Raw genomic sequence first — 17,567 nt, forward strand, 5'->3', positions numbered from 1 at the left:
CAGGGACACGACTCTACAGTGATGGGGTACATCTTAGAAGTTTGGAAAATCTGTAGTGGAGTGGCTGAAAGTAAAGCCCAAACGATATCATTTGGCCGATATTGGCCTATAACAGATATATCAGTATCGGTGTTTATGTTGTCCGTTATGTGCCAATAGGAAAACTTATTTTATTTTAAAGGACTCTAATGCAGAAAAAGATGCCTGGGGTAATTTATAATTATTACATTCACGGTGAAGTTCACTGTGTCAGTGCACTGATGTCATTTTATACAAAAAGGTTATTGATGAAATGTAAAATATCCTGCCTCCATTACGTCTTTATCACAAGTGCTTGATAACCACATTTGAGGGATCATTGCAAAAAAAGTGTACACTGGCCGATATATTGACATGTGAATTTTTTTACTGGAGTATTGGTCGGGCTCTAGCCTGAAGTAATTTTAAACTAAAGATACCCAGTTGCATTGCCCTGGTGAGCTGGGGATGAAGAACTAACTGTGAACCACAGTGTCCCCAGTATGAGTCTGGCCAGGGACGTTTGTTACACGTCATTCACCATCTCTCCTAATTTCTTATCACCCCTCTGCTGTACACTACAAACAAACTTAATTCAGTCCCCAGTCTGAAAATACCTGAGGATGATGAGCTGTGATCCAAAATGTTGACGGCACTAAACACATTCACATAAAGAGAGAAAACTGCCACTGGCACCAGTATGATGCGCCACTAATTAACGATCAGTCACAGTTGTTGAGTAGCGATAAATGACCTTTTCCCTTCTTGTGTTAAAAACACATTTAGATTGTATATAAATTGGACCTGATCCAAATTCCGTGCTGGGTGGGTCAGGTCTCTTGGACTGTTTGAAGACTTCTGGTTCATTTGCACCTTTCAATCTACGTTATGCACCGTTACAGTATAAACACAGACCAAATAAGTTCCTGCTTTCTCTTTCCACAAATATATTGAGCTTTGCTGTTCCTTCAAAGGGCGAATAGAAATTAATAGTGTAGGTGTGAGGATTCTGGTAATCCTGGTTGTCGATGTTGCAGCTTATGAAAGTCTCTTAGTTGGATATTTATAACAAGATATTTATATAAATGTGGTGTAATTGATGATTCCTTTTTGCACTAAGTGCCAAAGCCAAATGATAAATTTTAATTTTATTCACATTTTTCAAACTGTGGGGGTAGCGCAGTCACTGAATGAATGAAAATGAAACATTGCCAGACTTAGAAAATGCACTGTATCCCATATTTCATCTGATCAGAAAGCCCCAGGAGGCTTTCTTCACAGGAGCTGAGCCGTAGACAGCAATAGACCGAGGTTCAGGGTGGACATGCGCTGGAGTATAACATCAGGAAGGGGGTTAAGGGAAACAGAGAAAAATGTGCACGCTCCTGGAATCCAGACAAAGAGAAGCGCTTCTTCTGATGTCCTCCCACCAGAGATGCCCCCTCTTTGGTGTGGTCCTCCCGCATCCTGGAGTGCTCCCTGCTCCAGGCTCTGGGCATCGATCGGCTCAGCCTGATGGATGTGCTCTCTCTCGCTGTCTCTCTCTTTTCTCTCTCTTTCTCTCTCTCGCAGCCAAAGCAGCAGCTCACAGTAAACACTCTGGCTTTATTATCACCTCTTCACTCTTACCCAAGCCAGACTGTGAGCCATGCACTTCAGCAGCCTGCCCACATCTTGGAAGAGGAAGATGTTATGATCAAAAATTGGACGTGACCTCTCTTGTAATGCTAGCCCACAGTGGACGCGGGTCAGGTCCCGCTTTGTGAAATAGCGATGGTTTTGCATCGCTGCTCTCACCGTGATGAATCTCGTAGACAAACTCGTTGCTGGAGGGGAACAATGCTTTCTGTCTCACACCCAGGGCCGGTGCATAACACCGACTGCCCACACAAATACATGGATGAAATGGTTGCTTATTTGTACAAGGTATTGCTATTGATTTTGTTTTAAATACATTTTGCTTGGCCACCTGAGTATTGGGTTTGTGTCCATTCGAGTTGGTCTCTTAATGTTATGTGAGCCAAGGCGGTAAGCACTGACCTAGATTGTTGCGGTTTGTGTAATCGCTCTTTAAATGTTGTGTTGACTGACACCTCTTCATACAGAAGAACATTTTTACAGTAGTGTCTCAGAGGATTCGAAACGATCCTCGTATTTGACTTGCTGCGTATATGCACATAAACCACCACTTTGAATTAAATATTCCAAAGGTTTTCTGATTTATTTTTCTCCCTGGCTCCATGATGGAGGGGTATCTTTGAACAGTATGTATATTATTTATGTGTATGTTTGAACATTATAGCCTGCTTCTCTTAGCATCAGTAGTCCCTGTAGTCTGTGGCGCAGAACTGTAGCCAGTCTACTTTCACAGATTAAACATTAAACATCTTACTTTGCTCTCTGTATCGCTCTTTGCTCTTGTAAATCTCTAACTCTCCTTATCGCTTCATCTCTACAGGTGACCAGTCACCCAGAGCCCGTGTCCCAGTCAATGAGCCTGCAGCAGCCCCCCCAGTCCCAGTACAACATGCCAGACAGGGATAAGCAGCTCCTGTTTTCTGAATTTGAAGATCTCAGTGCCTCCTTCCGCAGCCTTTACAAGTCTGTTTTTGAGCAGTCCTTCAGCCAACAAGGTGAGTGGCCTCGAGGGAGAATCAAGTGGAAACCTAAGCTTCGTTTATCAAGGAACAGGGTGATTCTCAGAACGATTTTCCTAATGTGGATTTGTTCTTAACAGCTGTGGCTATAGAGAGTCTTTAGGCACTAATTAGGTTTACTGAGGAGTGAGCAGGTATTCAACAGGCGGACTAGTCTATAGCGTAAATCTATACTGTATTATAGCGTAGTATTCATGGCCAGAGCAATGTATGAAAGGCCTCATTTCATATTCAAAAGCAGAGCCTGAGAGTTCATGTCTTAAATATTTAATTAGAGGATGTAAAGAGATGTTATTGCATTTATTTAATGGCTAATTCAGAATTAGTACACCGTTTCAAATCACATGAAAGTTTTCAGCGTCTTGTCATGAAATGGTTTCTCATGCTGCTGCAATTCATCAGAAGAAGTGGAAGAGGTTAGAGGCAGCCCAAGTCCTCAATAAATCTGTTGGATTTGAGGTTCATTTGTCATAATGATGGGGAATTTGTATGATATAATACATAGTGGTGGATGGAGCACAGTCTTCCAAAAAGCCTGTGAGTCCCCGCAGAACAAAAATGCATTTTTGCTTGTAATCTGATTGACTGATAAACAAAGAGCACTTGACAAGCGGGTTATGAGCAAAGTAGACTGAGCTTTCTGTGTATAACCTACTTTCACAAATCAAATGCATTTCATGCTAATGTTTTCAAAGAGTTCCTCTCCTTTAATCTATCATCTATGTTTCATTAGTTGAAAGTTGTTACCTTTTTTTATGCGCATAAAAGTGAAATCTCTTAGTCAGACAAGCTCTAGCAATTAAAAAGCGTAAATAATCGAGCTAGAGGATTTCACACTCTGCCGCTGTAGACAGTGAGCTAATTCACTGGCTTTGATAATAGGTAATGAGCTCGCATTATTATTCTGGTGCCGCGTTAATTGCTTTCTGTATTTCCCTGGTTGGACAATGGGCTTTCTGTGCCGATAAGAGATGCACCTTTGTCACCCCTGCAGTGAGTGTTACGTGCCGATTGTGGAGGTGCAGGGCCGGAGTCAGCTCTAAAAGCACTCCAGTGAAATAGGTTTACTGTGCCAAAGCTGTGAAGGACAGGGCCTCTTAAGACCACTCCCTGCCACTCAGATGATTGCAGTAGGTTGTGCAGATGTTCATGCTCCAGTCCTGTCTGTTAAAGAGCCGCGTGGCAGTACAATAAATTTGTCAAAGACGATCCAGAGGCTGTGTTGCTAGAGAGGAGAGGCGACGGCAGCTCCGGCTCGTGAACCTCAGAGACACAACTAATGCTGAGTCATTCCCCGATACAACAAAATGGCAGCTGGTCTGTCTCAAGTGTAGAACTACTAAAACACGGGAGGCCCAGATCCCATTATTGTAAGATGTTAAGATACAAGACCTTAAGTGGCTGGTTTTACATGTGAAGACCCTGCTGTCTGTGTGTTTGAGCTGTGTAAGTATAACGCACTTCAACACAATCTGAAACCATGTGAAAGTCTCTTTTCCCCGGCTAGGGCTTCAACTACAGCTGTTTCCATCGTCAATTAACTCTTCAATTAATTTTAGATCCAGCGATTTGATCGAACATAAGGTGACGTCTTTAAATTGCTTTCGCCCAAACACTCAAATATATTCAATATATACTAAGAATATGGAGAAAAGCGTAACATTCTCACAGCTGAGAAGCTGGGACAAATGGGTACTAGTTATCAACTTTTAAATTAATCTCAAACAATTTTAATCAATTGTTTTGAGTAATTTAAAAATAAATAAATAAATAAGGTAAAAATTATTTGATTCCAGCCTCTTAAATTTGAATATTTTCAGGTTTCTTTGAGGACTTCATCTCGGGCTTTGGTAAACACTGATCGACACTTTTCATTAACTGAGAAAATAATTGACAGATTAACCAAGAATGAAAATAATCATTAGTTGAAGCCCTTTAGGCGTTTTTTGCGTGATAAACGATTAGTTGGTCGACAGAAAATCAATTTGTGACTATTCTGATGATCAAGAGTTGTTAGAGCCATTTTCAAGTGAAAAGCGTATTAGTGTATCAGTGTATTTACTAATTTTCTTTGTTTCATACAATTGTACCTTGAATATTCGAGGATTTTTTGAAGAAGACAAAACAAGATGTATCAACACGTCAGGTTGGGCTCTGGGAAAATCTGATAGACAAAACAACTAATTCCTTAATTTGGAAAATAATCAGCAAATTAATCTATAATTAAAAGGGACTACCAGCGCTATCAATGATTGAAATTATTTGTTTGCATCATTTCCTGTCATCCAGTCTTCGATTCAGGACTGTTTCAAGCTTTGTGTTGGTGTGTTTTGTTTTCCAGGTCTGATGGGCATACCGTCAGATTCTTCCCAGCAGACACACACCTCCTGCTCCTATCAGCACTCCCCCAGTGGCACCATTAGCACTCAGAACAGCCTGTCAAACAACCAACCCAACAACCACCCCAACAGCCACTCCGCCAACAGTGGCCAGGTGCCTCTGTCCCATCCTGCCCAGGCCCACCCCGGCCACGGCTCGCCCCACGCACAGCACCTCTCGCAGCACGGCGGCCCCCACAACCAACACAACCAACACAGCCAACACGCCCAGCACAGCCAACACAGTCAGCACCCACAGCATCCCCAGCACGCTGCGCATCCCCAGCATGCTGCGCACTCCCAGCATGGGCAGCACCCATCGCAGCACCCGTCCCACGGCCAGCACCCACAGCAACACACGCCGCACCCCTCCCAACACACGCAGCACAGCCAGCACCCTTCTCAACACGGACAACAGCATCAGAGCCTCTCCCACCAGCCCCATCCTACCCAGCAACAGATGGCCTGCAACACAGGTAAGACCCTCTGCCTGTCGTTGTCTTCTCTGAACCAGCGCCGCCGTGTTGTTTCCTCCTCATCCTGTTCATCATGCATACACATCGACAAAAACAAATACAGCTGAATGCAGTTTCCTATCAGTCCTCATTGTTTTTGTCATAAAGCGTCGAGAAATTGTTACAGGTGGTAAAGCAGTAAATCATCATCTGATTTATTATCTGTGCTGTGGTGAGAACAAAGCAATGCTGCATCCAGTGACTCGAGCAGCTCTTGCAGAGTCGACTGGCTCCTCCTAGTGGCCACAACGCTGAGCTGAAATGTTAAAAAGCCTGATAAACTGTTTTATTTGGTGTTACCTTCTCATTCGTTTAACACTACGAGACTGCCTGCACAGCTATAAAAATGTGACTATAATGAAAATGCATCATCTGGCCTAATAAGTGAACCCACAGTAAATAATAATTCCAGCAGCAGTAATTGTGCAGTTTTCCATAAATGATGTAATTGGGACTAAATCTGTATTTGTCCCAGGAGTGAGCTTGGTGTTGGAATCAGAATTACTTGTATCCTTCAAGTCTCTTATTTTGTAATGTTACAGATAGTATCCTGTGTGTGTGTGTGTTGCAGGTTTACTGTCTGACTGGTACCCAAATCTGGATGCACTGAAAGAAAGCTGTCGTATTGCTAGCAGCTATAACTGGGCTGATGTCGACCTTTCACCTTTCCAAGGTGCGGTTTGGACACTATCAATAGACCTGATTGCATTTACAAAAAATAAACATATAGTCATATTTCTAATGTTTTTGATTTATTTGTGGGAGATTAAAGTTTTTCTAGATTACAGAAAGAATAAAAAAAATTCAAGCCAGGAGCCGATAGTACAGTCCTGCCCCAGCTTTTGATTGAGTGCTGAAGTGTTGACACTGTGGAGTTGATTACGAGTTTAATTAAACTGAGCTCTTCAATTAAATAACACTGCCTTCAAGTTTAATTACCAAAACACTGAGCTCAGCAGGTCAGTTTATCCAATTACAGTCTAGGATTGCAAGGTAGGATGTTTTTTAAATATCACCCACTGAAGGTTACTGACATGATGAATACATATTGCAACCAAAGTTTCTGCTTCATGCTTGTAAATTAGTTCCCTACTAAAATGTATTCTATTCATGGACAGTCAGCTGGTGCAGTTTCATACATTTCATTGTCACAAAGGTATTTTACAGACAGAAACAGTCTCTAGCTCTGATAGTAACTCTGTTTGTTGTGTCTATAAATGTGTCTTTTATGTTTCTAAGGATTAAGAGAGAGTATGAGACAAGCAGAGTTGAACAATTGGTCCCTGGAACCCACCCAGATCGCCGACCTCTGCTCGTCCATCAACCAGTTTTTTGCCCGCACCGGTGTAATCCAGCCACAGGGGGCAGTGCAGCCTCCTGTTTGTCATGGCTCCATGCACCCCAACAAACCCAGCCAGCACATCAACACAGGTTAAACGCTCGCTCCATAATCCTACAACCCTATTTATGTCACGCTTTGATTTAATTTATGTAGCTGTCACAATGAGCTTTTGTTTTGACGATGAGGAAAGTTTCTGGATGTTTTTAAAGTGATAAGAAAGGAAGATATCTACATCGTGCATCTTGACAGATTCAGACACGTTTGACTCCCTGTAATCTGGTTTTGTTTTCCAGGAATAGCTCATGTAGTTTAAAACTTCAAAACAACAACGTCACTATAGTTACGAGGTCTTTTCACCCTCTAAAACTCTAAACTCCAAAAAGTGTAAAAAATAAATAAAAAAGTAATAATAATAAAAATAAATATATATGCATTGTCAAATGTGTGGCACACAGCCCGCAATCACATTGCCTCAGTGGGCTTTACAATCTGTACAGTGAACAACATCCTCTGTCCTTATAATATATAATAGAATGTAATATAATATTATAAAATATAATACAATATAATATAATATAAGCTCTGTTTGCCCTTTACACCAGTATTCCCAACCTTTTTGGTTTTTGAGCTCTTAAGTCAACACAACCCCTCCTTACCGGCTGCATGTGTCATATACCAGTTGCGCCCAGCTTAACTTAACAATATTTTCTTTTCCTTAATATATTTGCATAATTTTAGATGCCTGAAGAGATACAATTATTCAGTAATTAACTTGGAAAAAACAAAAGTTGAGAGGAATGTCTGAAAAAATAAGCTCAAATTTGTGTAGCAGAATTAGGCTTTCGTTTCTGCCCCCTAAACCTCATTAGTGTCGCCTAATGTAACTCGACTGAGCTCACATGTACTGTAACTCACAAACTCCAAAGTTACAAAGTTGAGCTGAACGATATGTGAAGAAAAATATAATATACAACATAAAATGCAGTTAAATTAAAATAAAATGAAATACTATAATTATATAAGCCTGACCCCACCCCAAAGATGATAATATTATGTGTCCAGACATGTAAATAGAACTATAGACCATGATTTGACACCTGTAGGTGCTATAATTTGAGATAATTCGTTACTCCTGTACATTGACAGTACATTGCTTGAATTGTATCTTAACAGGTGTATTACCTGGTTTAATTAAAGCTTAAAATAAAGATTTGTTCTTATTCCCTCTTCAGGAAATCTCTACATGGACTCCAGACAGAGCATGTCCATGATGGGTCCTCCAGGATATCCCCACATGCCCCCTATGAGCAGCACAGGACCCACAATGACAGGTGACTTGAAGCCACGGAGAAAAACATGACAACATAATCACTTACAGCCACAATGACACCTCGTATCCACTGTTAATTAATGAATCTGATTCTGATTTTTTTCTCTCCAGGACACCATGCACAGATGAACCAGCAGCACATGATACCTACCAGAAACTTCCAGATGCATCGCATGCCAGCTGATGACATCCAGGATGACTTTGATTGGGACTCCATTGTCTAGCCCTCCCAGACCTCCTTTTGCAAAACAAAAGGGAGCGAGGAGAGGAGGTGGAAGCCAGAGGAAGCCAGGCTGAGCTGAAAGGCCGCAGGAGGAGGAGGAGGCGGAGGAGGAGGAGGTGGAGGAGGAAGAGGCCGCTGTGAGCGGGATGCAGAAGAACATTTGACAAGCTTTGGAGAAAGACAAACTTCAGAGTCCTGACATTTTTACAAAAGCAAAGCATAACTAGAAAATGTTTATTTGAAGACAATCATATTTAGTCGGACATGTTCAAGTGATTGCTTATGTACTTGTCTAGAGACAAGTAGAACACATTCACGTCTAAACCACATGCTCCTCAGCTCCTCAGCCAGCCCTCTCCCCGTCCCTAGCCAGCAGCCTTCCAAAGTCCGAACCCCTCTCCCCCCCGACCCCCTGCTCCGTAACTGTTATGTGATTTGAGCGACGTGTTCAGCTTGTAATTCTTCTCGTGTTGACATTGGCCTCAGCTGCCTCTTGGATGAGTTTATCTCTCATCTATCTATCATCTATCTCTCTAAAAAAAATTATTTTGTTTTTATTTTTGTTTTTAAGAAACACAGGCCGTCTCTGTGAGTAATGTGATGGTGCTCGTTGGTCACTTTTGGGAGAAAGTGGGCCCCACGTTGGCTGAACCGGTGGTAACGTTAGGTTTACAATAAGTGAGGTTTTGAACAGGGTGTTAAATGTTTAAACAGGCTTGATTTGAAACAAAGAGATGACAGAAAGTGTCGTGATCTCTTTCCATAGCCAACCAATGTGATCAGGTTCATCAACAGACTAGTAATGGGAGTACAGCAACTTTTTTTTTCTTTGTTCTCTGTCTCAAGCACTTCAAGATGAGTGAATATGATGAGTGTGAGAAAAAGGTGAAAGCAGGGAAGTCGAGACATTTTATGTCTTTTTAAGATTCATTCAACCCAAAGTAACTTGAGGTTTAGGTTCTCCGTGTGCAGCTTTACCAATCAGAAGCTTTTGATAAATACTCAACAAATTCACATTCTCAAGCTAGTTTTAATTGTAAAGTTCATCAGTTATAGATGATTAGCCTATTGATCATTAAACAAGTCGTCATCATTCAAAAATTATGAAATAGCTTGCAATAGAGTCAGACTGATATATTGGTAATGCCAGTCCTAGCTCATTACTGATAAGCTGGTAATGGTATAAATATTGACCAATAAGTAACCAAAAATTGCGGTACAGAAATGTCAAAGATATTTTTGTGATAATTTAGAAACAGCTTTGATTTTGAAAGTTTTATTTTCAAACTGAGCATCCCGCTCAGCAATCATGGTCAGATTTCTTTAAAGAAATACAATTGTGGAAGAGTTTTAAAAAAAGAATATCTCATTATCTATTTAAACTTTCAAATATTGGTATTCATATCTGCCTCAACAACCTAGTGTCGGTTGGACTCTGCTTTGCAAGCAAGTAGTTGTTTAAAAGTGCTGTTCAAGTCAGTTCCTTGGTCTTTTTAAAGGTACACTCTACATTTTGGGGAAAATGGTATTTTGCTAAGTGAGTTAGATGAGGACATTGTACATTAAATATGGTTAGCTTAGCCTCGCACAAAGACAGAAATTGGGGAAACAGCTAACCTAGCTCTGTATAATTGCAACAAAATCCGCCTACTAGAATCTATAAAACTCATTAATTAACACAACATATCTTGTTTATTTAATCTGTGTAATAACTAAACCTAAAAAACTTTTTCTATTTTTTTTTTTGCTGGTTGAAGAGACTTCCTGCAAAGTTACTCTGTTAATTTGTGAGCTTTAGAGGTGCTAGTAGGCTAATTTAGTTACCAGACAGAACCAGGCTAACTGTTTCCCCTTGTTTTTAGTCTTTGTGCTAAGCTAACCAAACTTACCTGGCAGTCGCTTCGTATTTACCATACAGATTCTCCTCATGTTACTTTCTGCAAATTAAGTATGTAAGTATGTTTCCTAAAATGTTAGACTACACCCTAACTAAGAGTAAGCTAAGCTGATTGTGTGCTGGAGGTGGCTTCATATTTACCATATAATCTACACTTCAGTTGTATGCAAACCACATTAAAGTGTAATAAGTAAAACATAAATAGCCTGTGTGCAATTTTGAGAGTAATGGTTTCAAGCGTCACTGACCGGAAAAATCACCAATAGACTGATAAAATGTATTAAAATGAAAAACGGAAGCTTCCCAAACATAAATGTCCTAATACTTTGATTAATGATCAATAGGAAATGCATCAGATGTTTGAAAAAGGCAACAAACCACAAGTTTACTGTAAGTTTCTACGTCCAGATTCATGCCTTTTTCCGCCTGTCGTACATCAAAGTGAGTTTTCGATGCTACACTCAGTGTTTATCGTCACTTCTGGCATTTAAATTATGGAGAAACGATTCTTGTTTTTAACTGCCCAATGTTTTGTTGCGATAGTTCAATAGCGTGCGATTTTGCTATGATACAATCATAACAGAATGAGAAATGTGACTCATGATACAGTACATACAGTCTGTGTGTGTGTGCGTGTGTGTGTGTGTGTGTGTGTGTGTGTGTGTGTGTGTGCGTGCGTGTGTGTGTGTGTGTGTGTGTGTTTTAGGTTTTTTTTTTAATTTTAGGGCTATGATTGATGGCTGCAATCTCTATGCTATCTATGAGCACAATAGCAGATGCACACAGTGAGTAAAGATGAGATTTGAGACGTGCAGTTTTTTTTTTATTATTTGTGGGTTTCTCAAGCACAGAACAGGGAAATCAGCGGTTCTGGAAACCTCGAACAAGTGGCTCCTCAATCAGACAGGTGCTGAACTTTAGAGACATTATGTTAAAAAGAAAAATTAAAAACACCGTATGCACACCTTTTAATTGATCGTAACAGATTTTAAGATGCAAAGCACCCCCTGGATCTCACTCACTAAATCATTCTGTCATTTATTCATGCACTCAGTTATCTGACACCGAGAGGTAATTATGAGGCTTTGTCCACAGTTGACAGTGAACAGGATTATTTCTCCTCTGCAGTGCTGCTGAACTCTGAGTGGTGCTTTGCATCTATGACACTGTGAGTCCTTGTTAAAAGGAATAGTTCAACATTTTGGGAAATACACTTATTTGTGTTCTTGCTAAAAAGATTGTTATCACTTAAGTCTGTAAAGTAAATATGAAGCTACAGCCTGTTAGCATAAAGACTGTAAACAGGAGCTAGAGCTAGACTGACTGTGTCCAAAGGTAACGCAGTCCACCTGGAAGCCCCCCTACAAAAACCACGAGTTATTGTTGTTTACTGGACTATTTCTTGTCTGGGTGTCGTCACCTTCTGGAGATATAACATGTTAATTAATGAGCTTTAGAGGTGCTGGTAGCTGTATTCTGTCACCGTTGGACACAGCCAGGACAGTTGTTTCCCCTATTTTCAGTTTTTTATGTTAAAGCTTGGGTTGGTAGGACTGTAGAAACCAGCAAAAGTGAGCTAAATTTATTTAAGTGTCCAACCAAAAAATTCCCACCTCCTCCCTTCAGAGCCACTCCTCTGAAACACATGAACGCAAAATGCCTGACCAAACAGACTGCCCCGTAGCTCTCAGCTGGGAGATGTATCAGCGGCTAGCTCGCTACATTCGACAATCTCTCTTAGCCTTTTAGACTCATCAAAACATAAACAACTGTGTTAAAAGCCAAAATGCCATAATCATGTAAACACATGAAAATTAGTTGTCACAAGCTTATCTCGAAAGGTTAGGTCAGCAGACTGACAGGTAGCCTGAAAGACACGAGGCTAGCAACAGCCGCAGTTACAGGTTTTTTTTAATTTATTTTTTTATTGTGAGCATTTGAATTATTCATTGCTGTTCAGATGCAAAGAAATTCGCTACAACATAACAAAAAACGCTTCTGGAAGAACTTACCAACCCAAGCTTTAAGCTAACTGTCTACTGTCTGTCGGACATGATAAAGATATCGATCTTCTCATCAAACTCACAGCTGGAAGGCAAATAAATATATTTCCCAAAAATATCAAACTATTCCTTTTAAGATAATTTAGCAACGAGGGGCTCCAGTGGTCACCGTAGTCTTGTTTTCATATTGGATGACAATCATGGATTCTTTTTTATGATATTACATATTTGTAATTGTGAGAAAAGGCACTTTCAAGTCTCACACGGTTGTTTTATCGGATATAAATAGACACATGTAGGTTATTTGAAGCTAGACCCAGCCCAATTTTATACCGTCGATCTTCTGTTAAACTGCACTGTGCTGCAGATGAAGTCAAGTTCTCTTCTATCAACTGATGATACTGCCATTCATTTTTTTTTATATTTTCAGGTAATAGCTTTGTGTTTTCTTTTCCTGCCAATCACACCTGTCCACTCCTGCTTCCTTCTGCGATGTTTTTGTCTGTCTTTGTATATGAAATGTCCGCTGTACGTGGAGGATCGCCTTGCCTGTGGATCTCAACTATGAGTTTTGTTCAACTGCCAGAATTTCTTAATTAGCGCCCACTTAGTCAGTTGAGTGACCCAAATCGTGACTCTTTTAGGTGAGTGTGGGCCAAAGGACTGCAACTTGAAGACAGCAGAGGAAAAAGAGCATCATTGTGTTTTCATTCGGACTCTATGGAGCTACAATAGAGAACGTCCTGTGAGTCGTTGGTTGGTGTGAAGGTGACGTGTGTTTCAGCTCTTCCAGGTGAAGACTGTGAGCGCACGAGCTACTAAAAAAAAACAAAAAAAAAAAAACGAGCTAACGGATGTGGCTAAAAGGGAAAAAGTTGAAGACAATGACTGGATCACAATCACAATTTTACATTATGTCTGTATGTGTGTGCGCGTGTGTGTGTATTTGTGTGTTGGCTTGTGTGAGTTGTTTTTATCAGAAAAGACGATTTTAAGTTTTTAAATTCCGCTGGACATGTACCTGCCAGAGAGATTACTATTAGTGGGAAAAAAAAAGATTAAAAGATTAAAAAAAATAATAAATAAGCCTTGTTACAATGTGGGAGAGAACTGCCAACAAGTACTGCTGATTGGGGCCTATTTTATTCAGTGCTGGTGTGTTGTTGTGCTTGTACATATATGTCTTTTCAATCATCCCTTTTTTCCTCTTGGGGGTGGGGTATCAAGGCAGGGGGTGGGTCTTATTCACGAAAGAGAGGAGGTAAAAGAATAGAGTATTTTGTTATTGTCCAATCAGAGGGTGACAGTATGTATATATCTATATTGTATATATGTGATGAAAATGCGTTGGCTTTTTGTGTGACACTACCTTTTACCTGTACTATGGTTCTACATTCAGTGTTTCAGTGTTGATAATATATATTTGGTTTGTTTTTTTGTTTTTGTTTTTTTGTTTTTTTTGATTTTGTCTTTGTCATTTCTTGTATTTTTTTCTCCTATTTGTCCTTTTTTTGTTTATTGCACGGTTTATTACTTTTGTTGTCCAATGAGGTGACACAGCTACTCTTTGTATTCGTTTAGTGCTGTAAAATAACTCAAGTGTTATTAGAATTGTCGATACCACCGCCCACCCCACCCCCTTCCCCCAATATGCATGAATGGCACTTAAAGAAATAAAATATGGTAACTTCACTGTGGATTAATGTGCTGTTTGAGCTTTGTTCCTGAAAAGTTCTGTCAATATTATCAATATAAAATCATTATTATCAGATCAGATAGATATCTTTTTGTTCCATTTTACAATCTGTCATGATAGGAGCGTCTCCTCTGAACAACATCATAAACAACAACAACATGAATATTAACTGGCAACACAAGAATCAGAATTAGAATATCGGTATGCAGCTTCTTTACTTGACGCTATAACAAACAGCGAATAGGTAAAAAGAGAACAAATAAAAGGTGAAATAACAATAAAAAAGGTAATTAACATTATAAACAATGTCTGGCGGTAGTAAGCTGCAGCTCAGAGGTGCAAAGAAGCAACAGACCAGGACAGTATGGGAACATTTTCATAAAAACACAATGTGGTTAAAAACTGGAGTTATTAACACAATATCCAAATTTAAACACATGCTACACACATTTAGTTGGATAAAAAATCACTTATAAATACATGCAAACACATATTCAGGCATTTCTTAGGAGGTACACTGTATCATCAACATACAAGTTTTACTTTTTCTTCCACTTCAGACCACAGTGTCAGGGTTTTCTGGCTCCTCTTTATTCTGAGTAAATAATATTCAACCTTAAAAGTAGCCAATGTTTTTGAGATTAAATGGAGAGCTCATCATTTTTTATATGCAGTCATCATTAACCATGATAGTCAATTATTGCACATACCTTACTTGTAAATGGAAACAAAAATGAATGTGGAAAATTACATTTTTTTTAAACTTGGAAAATGAGTTTGCCTCTTGACCACAAAAAATCAGTGCATGAACTTCTTTCCCACTCAACAAAGGGACCAAAAGTAGATTGTTGTGAATACTTCTTCATACAACTTCATATAGCTTTTTTTCCATTTTAAGAAAGTGCTCAAGCTGCTGGAAGTTTGATCCAGGATAACCAACAGTTGGTGTCTTGTAGAAGAAGTCCATGTGATCTCACTGAAGGTTTCTCTTTTTACCTCCCCCGGCCCTTAAAGCACCCTCCCAATATTTCCATATGGTGTGTCACGTCATGTGTCCATGCTGACACCTTACACGTGTGCTTCAGTGGGATATTCCCTCACAGTTGGGGCACCGGTCGGACTGCTGTATTGGAGTTTTTGGGAGTTGTTTGACTCTAATGAAAGGACTCGGATCAGACGGACATCATGTTCAAAGCTTCCTCTCTGCTCCTGCTGACCCTGATGTTAACTGTTCACCTGTGCTCATCAGCACCAATACGCAAGACAGGTATTTCTTCTAAACTCCTTTTGTTTGATAATCATGGAAATATCAGAAAGAAATACTTAAATTGTCCTCGATCAATGACATATTCTTGCAAAGCTGCTTTATGCATTATCAACATATTGCCTCTCTGGAAAACAATGTAGAACAGCCAGCTTAATTCAGAAATATGTGAGACAAGTACATAAAATTGTTGTTTAATTTAGTAACCTGTGTTTGGTGTTACATAATAGGTAGATTGTGAGTCAACAGAAAAGAAGACAGGGAAAGGCAAATATTGCTTTAGGTGTTTTCTAGCTATGAATAATAAAAATATGCATTCAGTTTGGGAACTGACCTCAGTCACCCACGTAAAACAAGAATAAAACTCCTGTTCCTGAATGTAACAACCAAATATATCTCAAAATACTTTCATGGCCTGTTCAGTGACACAGCAGACTGCCCTGTGAGACATGTGAACTAAACTTGGATCACTACACACCCTCCTTCTGGAGATCTTAGCTGTTACATAATCAGCAGTCGTTACATTTGATTTTTAGAGCCGCAGTGTGCTGTATGGTTTACTTTGGAAAATGGCTCTTGTGATGAGATGCTTTACTTCAAAACCCCTTTAGATTACATTTAGCTTTCAAGTACAAATTAATATGTGACACTAAATTGAGCTCAGTTGAATGTAAATAGAAAAAACATTTGTGCATTTTAAGCGATCCAAAACTAATGAGAAACTTTATTTATTAAAAGAAAATAAATACATTGTAAATATACTGTATGTTAGTTAGAGCAACAGGCAACCAAATGAAACGCACGTTGGCTTGAATATAATTACAGTTGAATCAACATGGGGTTCATTTTAAAGTATGCAAGGTCTAGTCCCTTTAAGACTTTCAAATGCAGAAATGTTACATATCTATAAATTCTGTATTTTATTGTTTTGATATGTATTAAAACAGATTTGAGGTAAATAAGGCTTCCTTTGTTGACTAATTTAAATAAGATACCAAATGGCTATACTGTTGATGCACTGGAGAACCAGTTCAACTTGTTGATGAACCTCTAATTTCTATTGCAGCTCGCAAAGTTGTTAAGCGTCCTGTTGTTGCCAAACAACCAGTTCCTGAAGACCTCAGTCAGAAAGAACCAATTCAGGAGAAACCAGTTGTTACAGAGAAAGATGCTCCATCTGCTAAGGAATCACCTGCTAAAGAAGACATTCCAGTTGTTGTGACAGAACCAGAACCAGTTTTAATCGAAGATCAGGTCTCCGATAAAGCTGTATCTCAGGAATCAGCCCCTCAGGAGCCTTTGGCTGCAGATCCAAAAGAGTCTTCAGAGGAGGACACTGTCCCTGTAGAAGTTGCTGTTGAAGAGGCATCTCCAGAAGAAGTTGTCCCAGCTGTTGCTGTAGAGAGTGAGTCCCCAGGACAGAATGGTGTGGAGGATCCAGCTTCAGAAGCACCAATCCCAGTCCTTCCTTTAGAAGCTTCAGAAGATGAAGCTCTAGAGGAAAATGCAGAAAAAGAAGCCGCCCCAGAAGAACCAGTACTTATTGTCCCTGATGACAATACAGAAGCAGAAGAAAAGACAGAACCAGAAGAAGAGGAATCGGTTGTCCTTGTCCCTGCAGAGCTTGAGACAGATGAGGCAGATCAAGAGGTCCAGGCTGCAGAGGAAACAGTATCAGAAGAGTCAGTCCCAGAAGACCCTTTACTAATTGTCCCTGATGAGAATACTGTAGTAGAAGAACCTCTTCCTTTGACATCAGAAGAGGAAGAATCTGTCGTCCTTGGTCCTTCAGAACTTGAGACAGAAGAGGCAGGTCAAGAGGAACCTGCAGCAGAGGAAACACCAGGGGAGTCAGTCTTAGAAGAGCCTTCACTTGTAGCCCCTGATGACAATACTGAAGTAGAAGATGAACCCCTTCCTTTGACACCAGAAGACGATGAATCGGTTGTCCTCGTCCCTGTTGAACTTGAGACAGTTGAGGCAGATCAAGAAGTACCAGCTGCAGAGAAAACGACACCAGAAGAGTCGGTCCCAGAAGAACCTTTACTTATAGCCCCTGATGACAATACTGAAGTAGAAGATGAACCCCTTCCTTTGACACCAGAAGACGATGAATCGGTTGTCCTCGTCCCTGTTGAACTTGAGACAGTGGAGGCAGATCAAGAAGTACCTGCTGCAGAGAAAACGGCACCAGAAGAGTCAGTCCCAGAAGAACCTTTACTTATAGCCCCTGATGACAATACT

General features: G+C 40.1%; 1 protein-coding gene across 2 annotated transcripts in view; it reads left to right on the plus strand.

The window, feature by feature from the left end:
• Positions 1-14,060, plus strand: part of foxj3 (forkhead box J3) — a 79,655-nt gene extending 65,595 nt beyond the window's left edge. Inside the window, exons 7-12 of one of the 2 annotated variants that reach the window (XM_084348157.1) lie at positions 2,477-2,651; positions 5,017-5,529; positions 6,140-6,241; positions 6,808-6,999; positions 8,143-8,241; positions 8,352-14,060. In XM_084348157.1, coding sequence (XP_084204283.1) covers positions 2,477-2,651; positions 5,017-5,529; positions 6,140-6,241; positions 6,808-6,999; positions 8,143-8,241; positions 8,352-8,464 — 1,194 coding nt within the window. In that variant the 3' untranslated portion in view covers positions 8,465-14,060. The remainder of the gene's footprint in view (positions 1-2,476; positions 2,652-5,016; positions 5,530-6,139; positions 6,242-6,807; positions 7,000-8,142; positions 8,242-8,351) is intronic. The other variant, XM_084348158.1, reaches the window with a different exon arrangement.
• Positions 14,061-17,567: the final 3,507 nt, after the last annotated feature.

This window comes from Pagrus pagrus, assembly GCF_965226575.1.
Source record: "Pagrus pagrus genome assembly, chromosome: 3".
Taxonomy (NCBI): Eukaryota; Metazoa; Chordata; class Actinopteri; order Spariformes; family Sparidae; genus Pagrus; species Pagrus pagrus.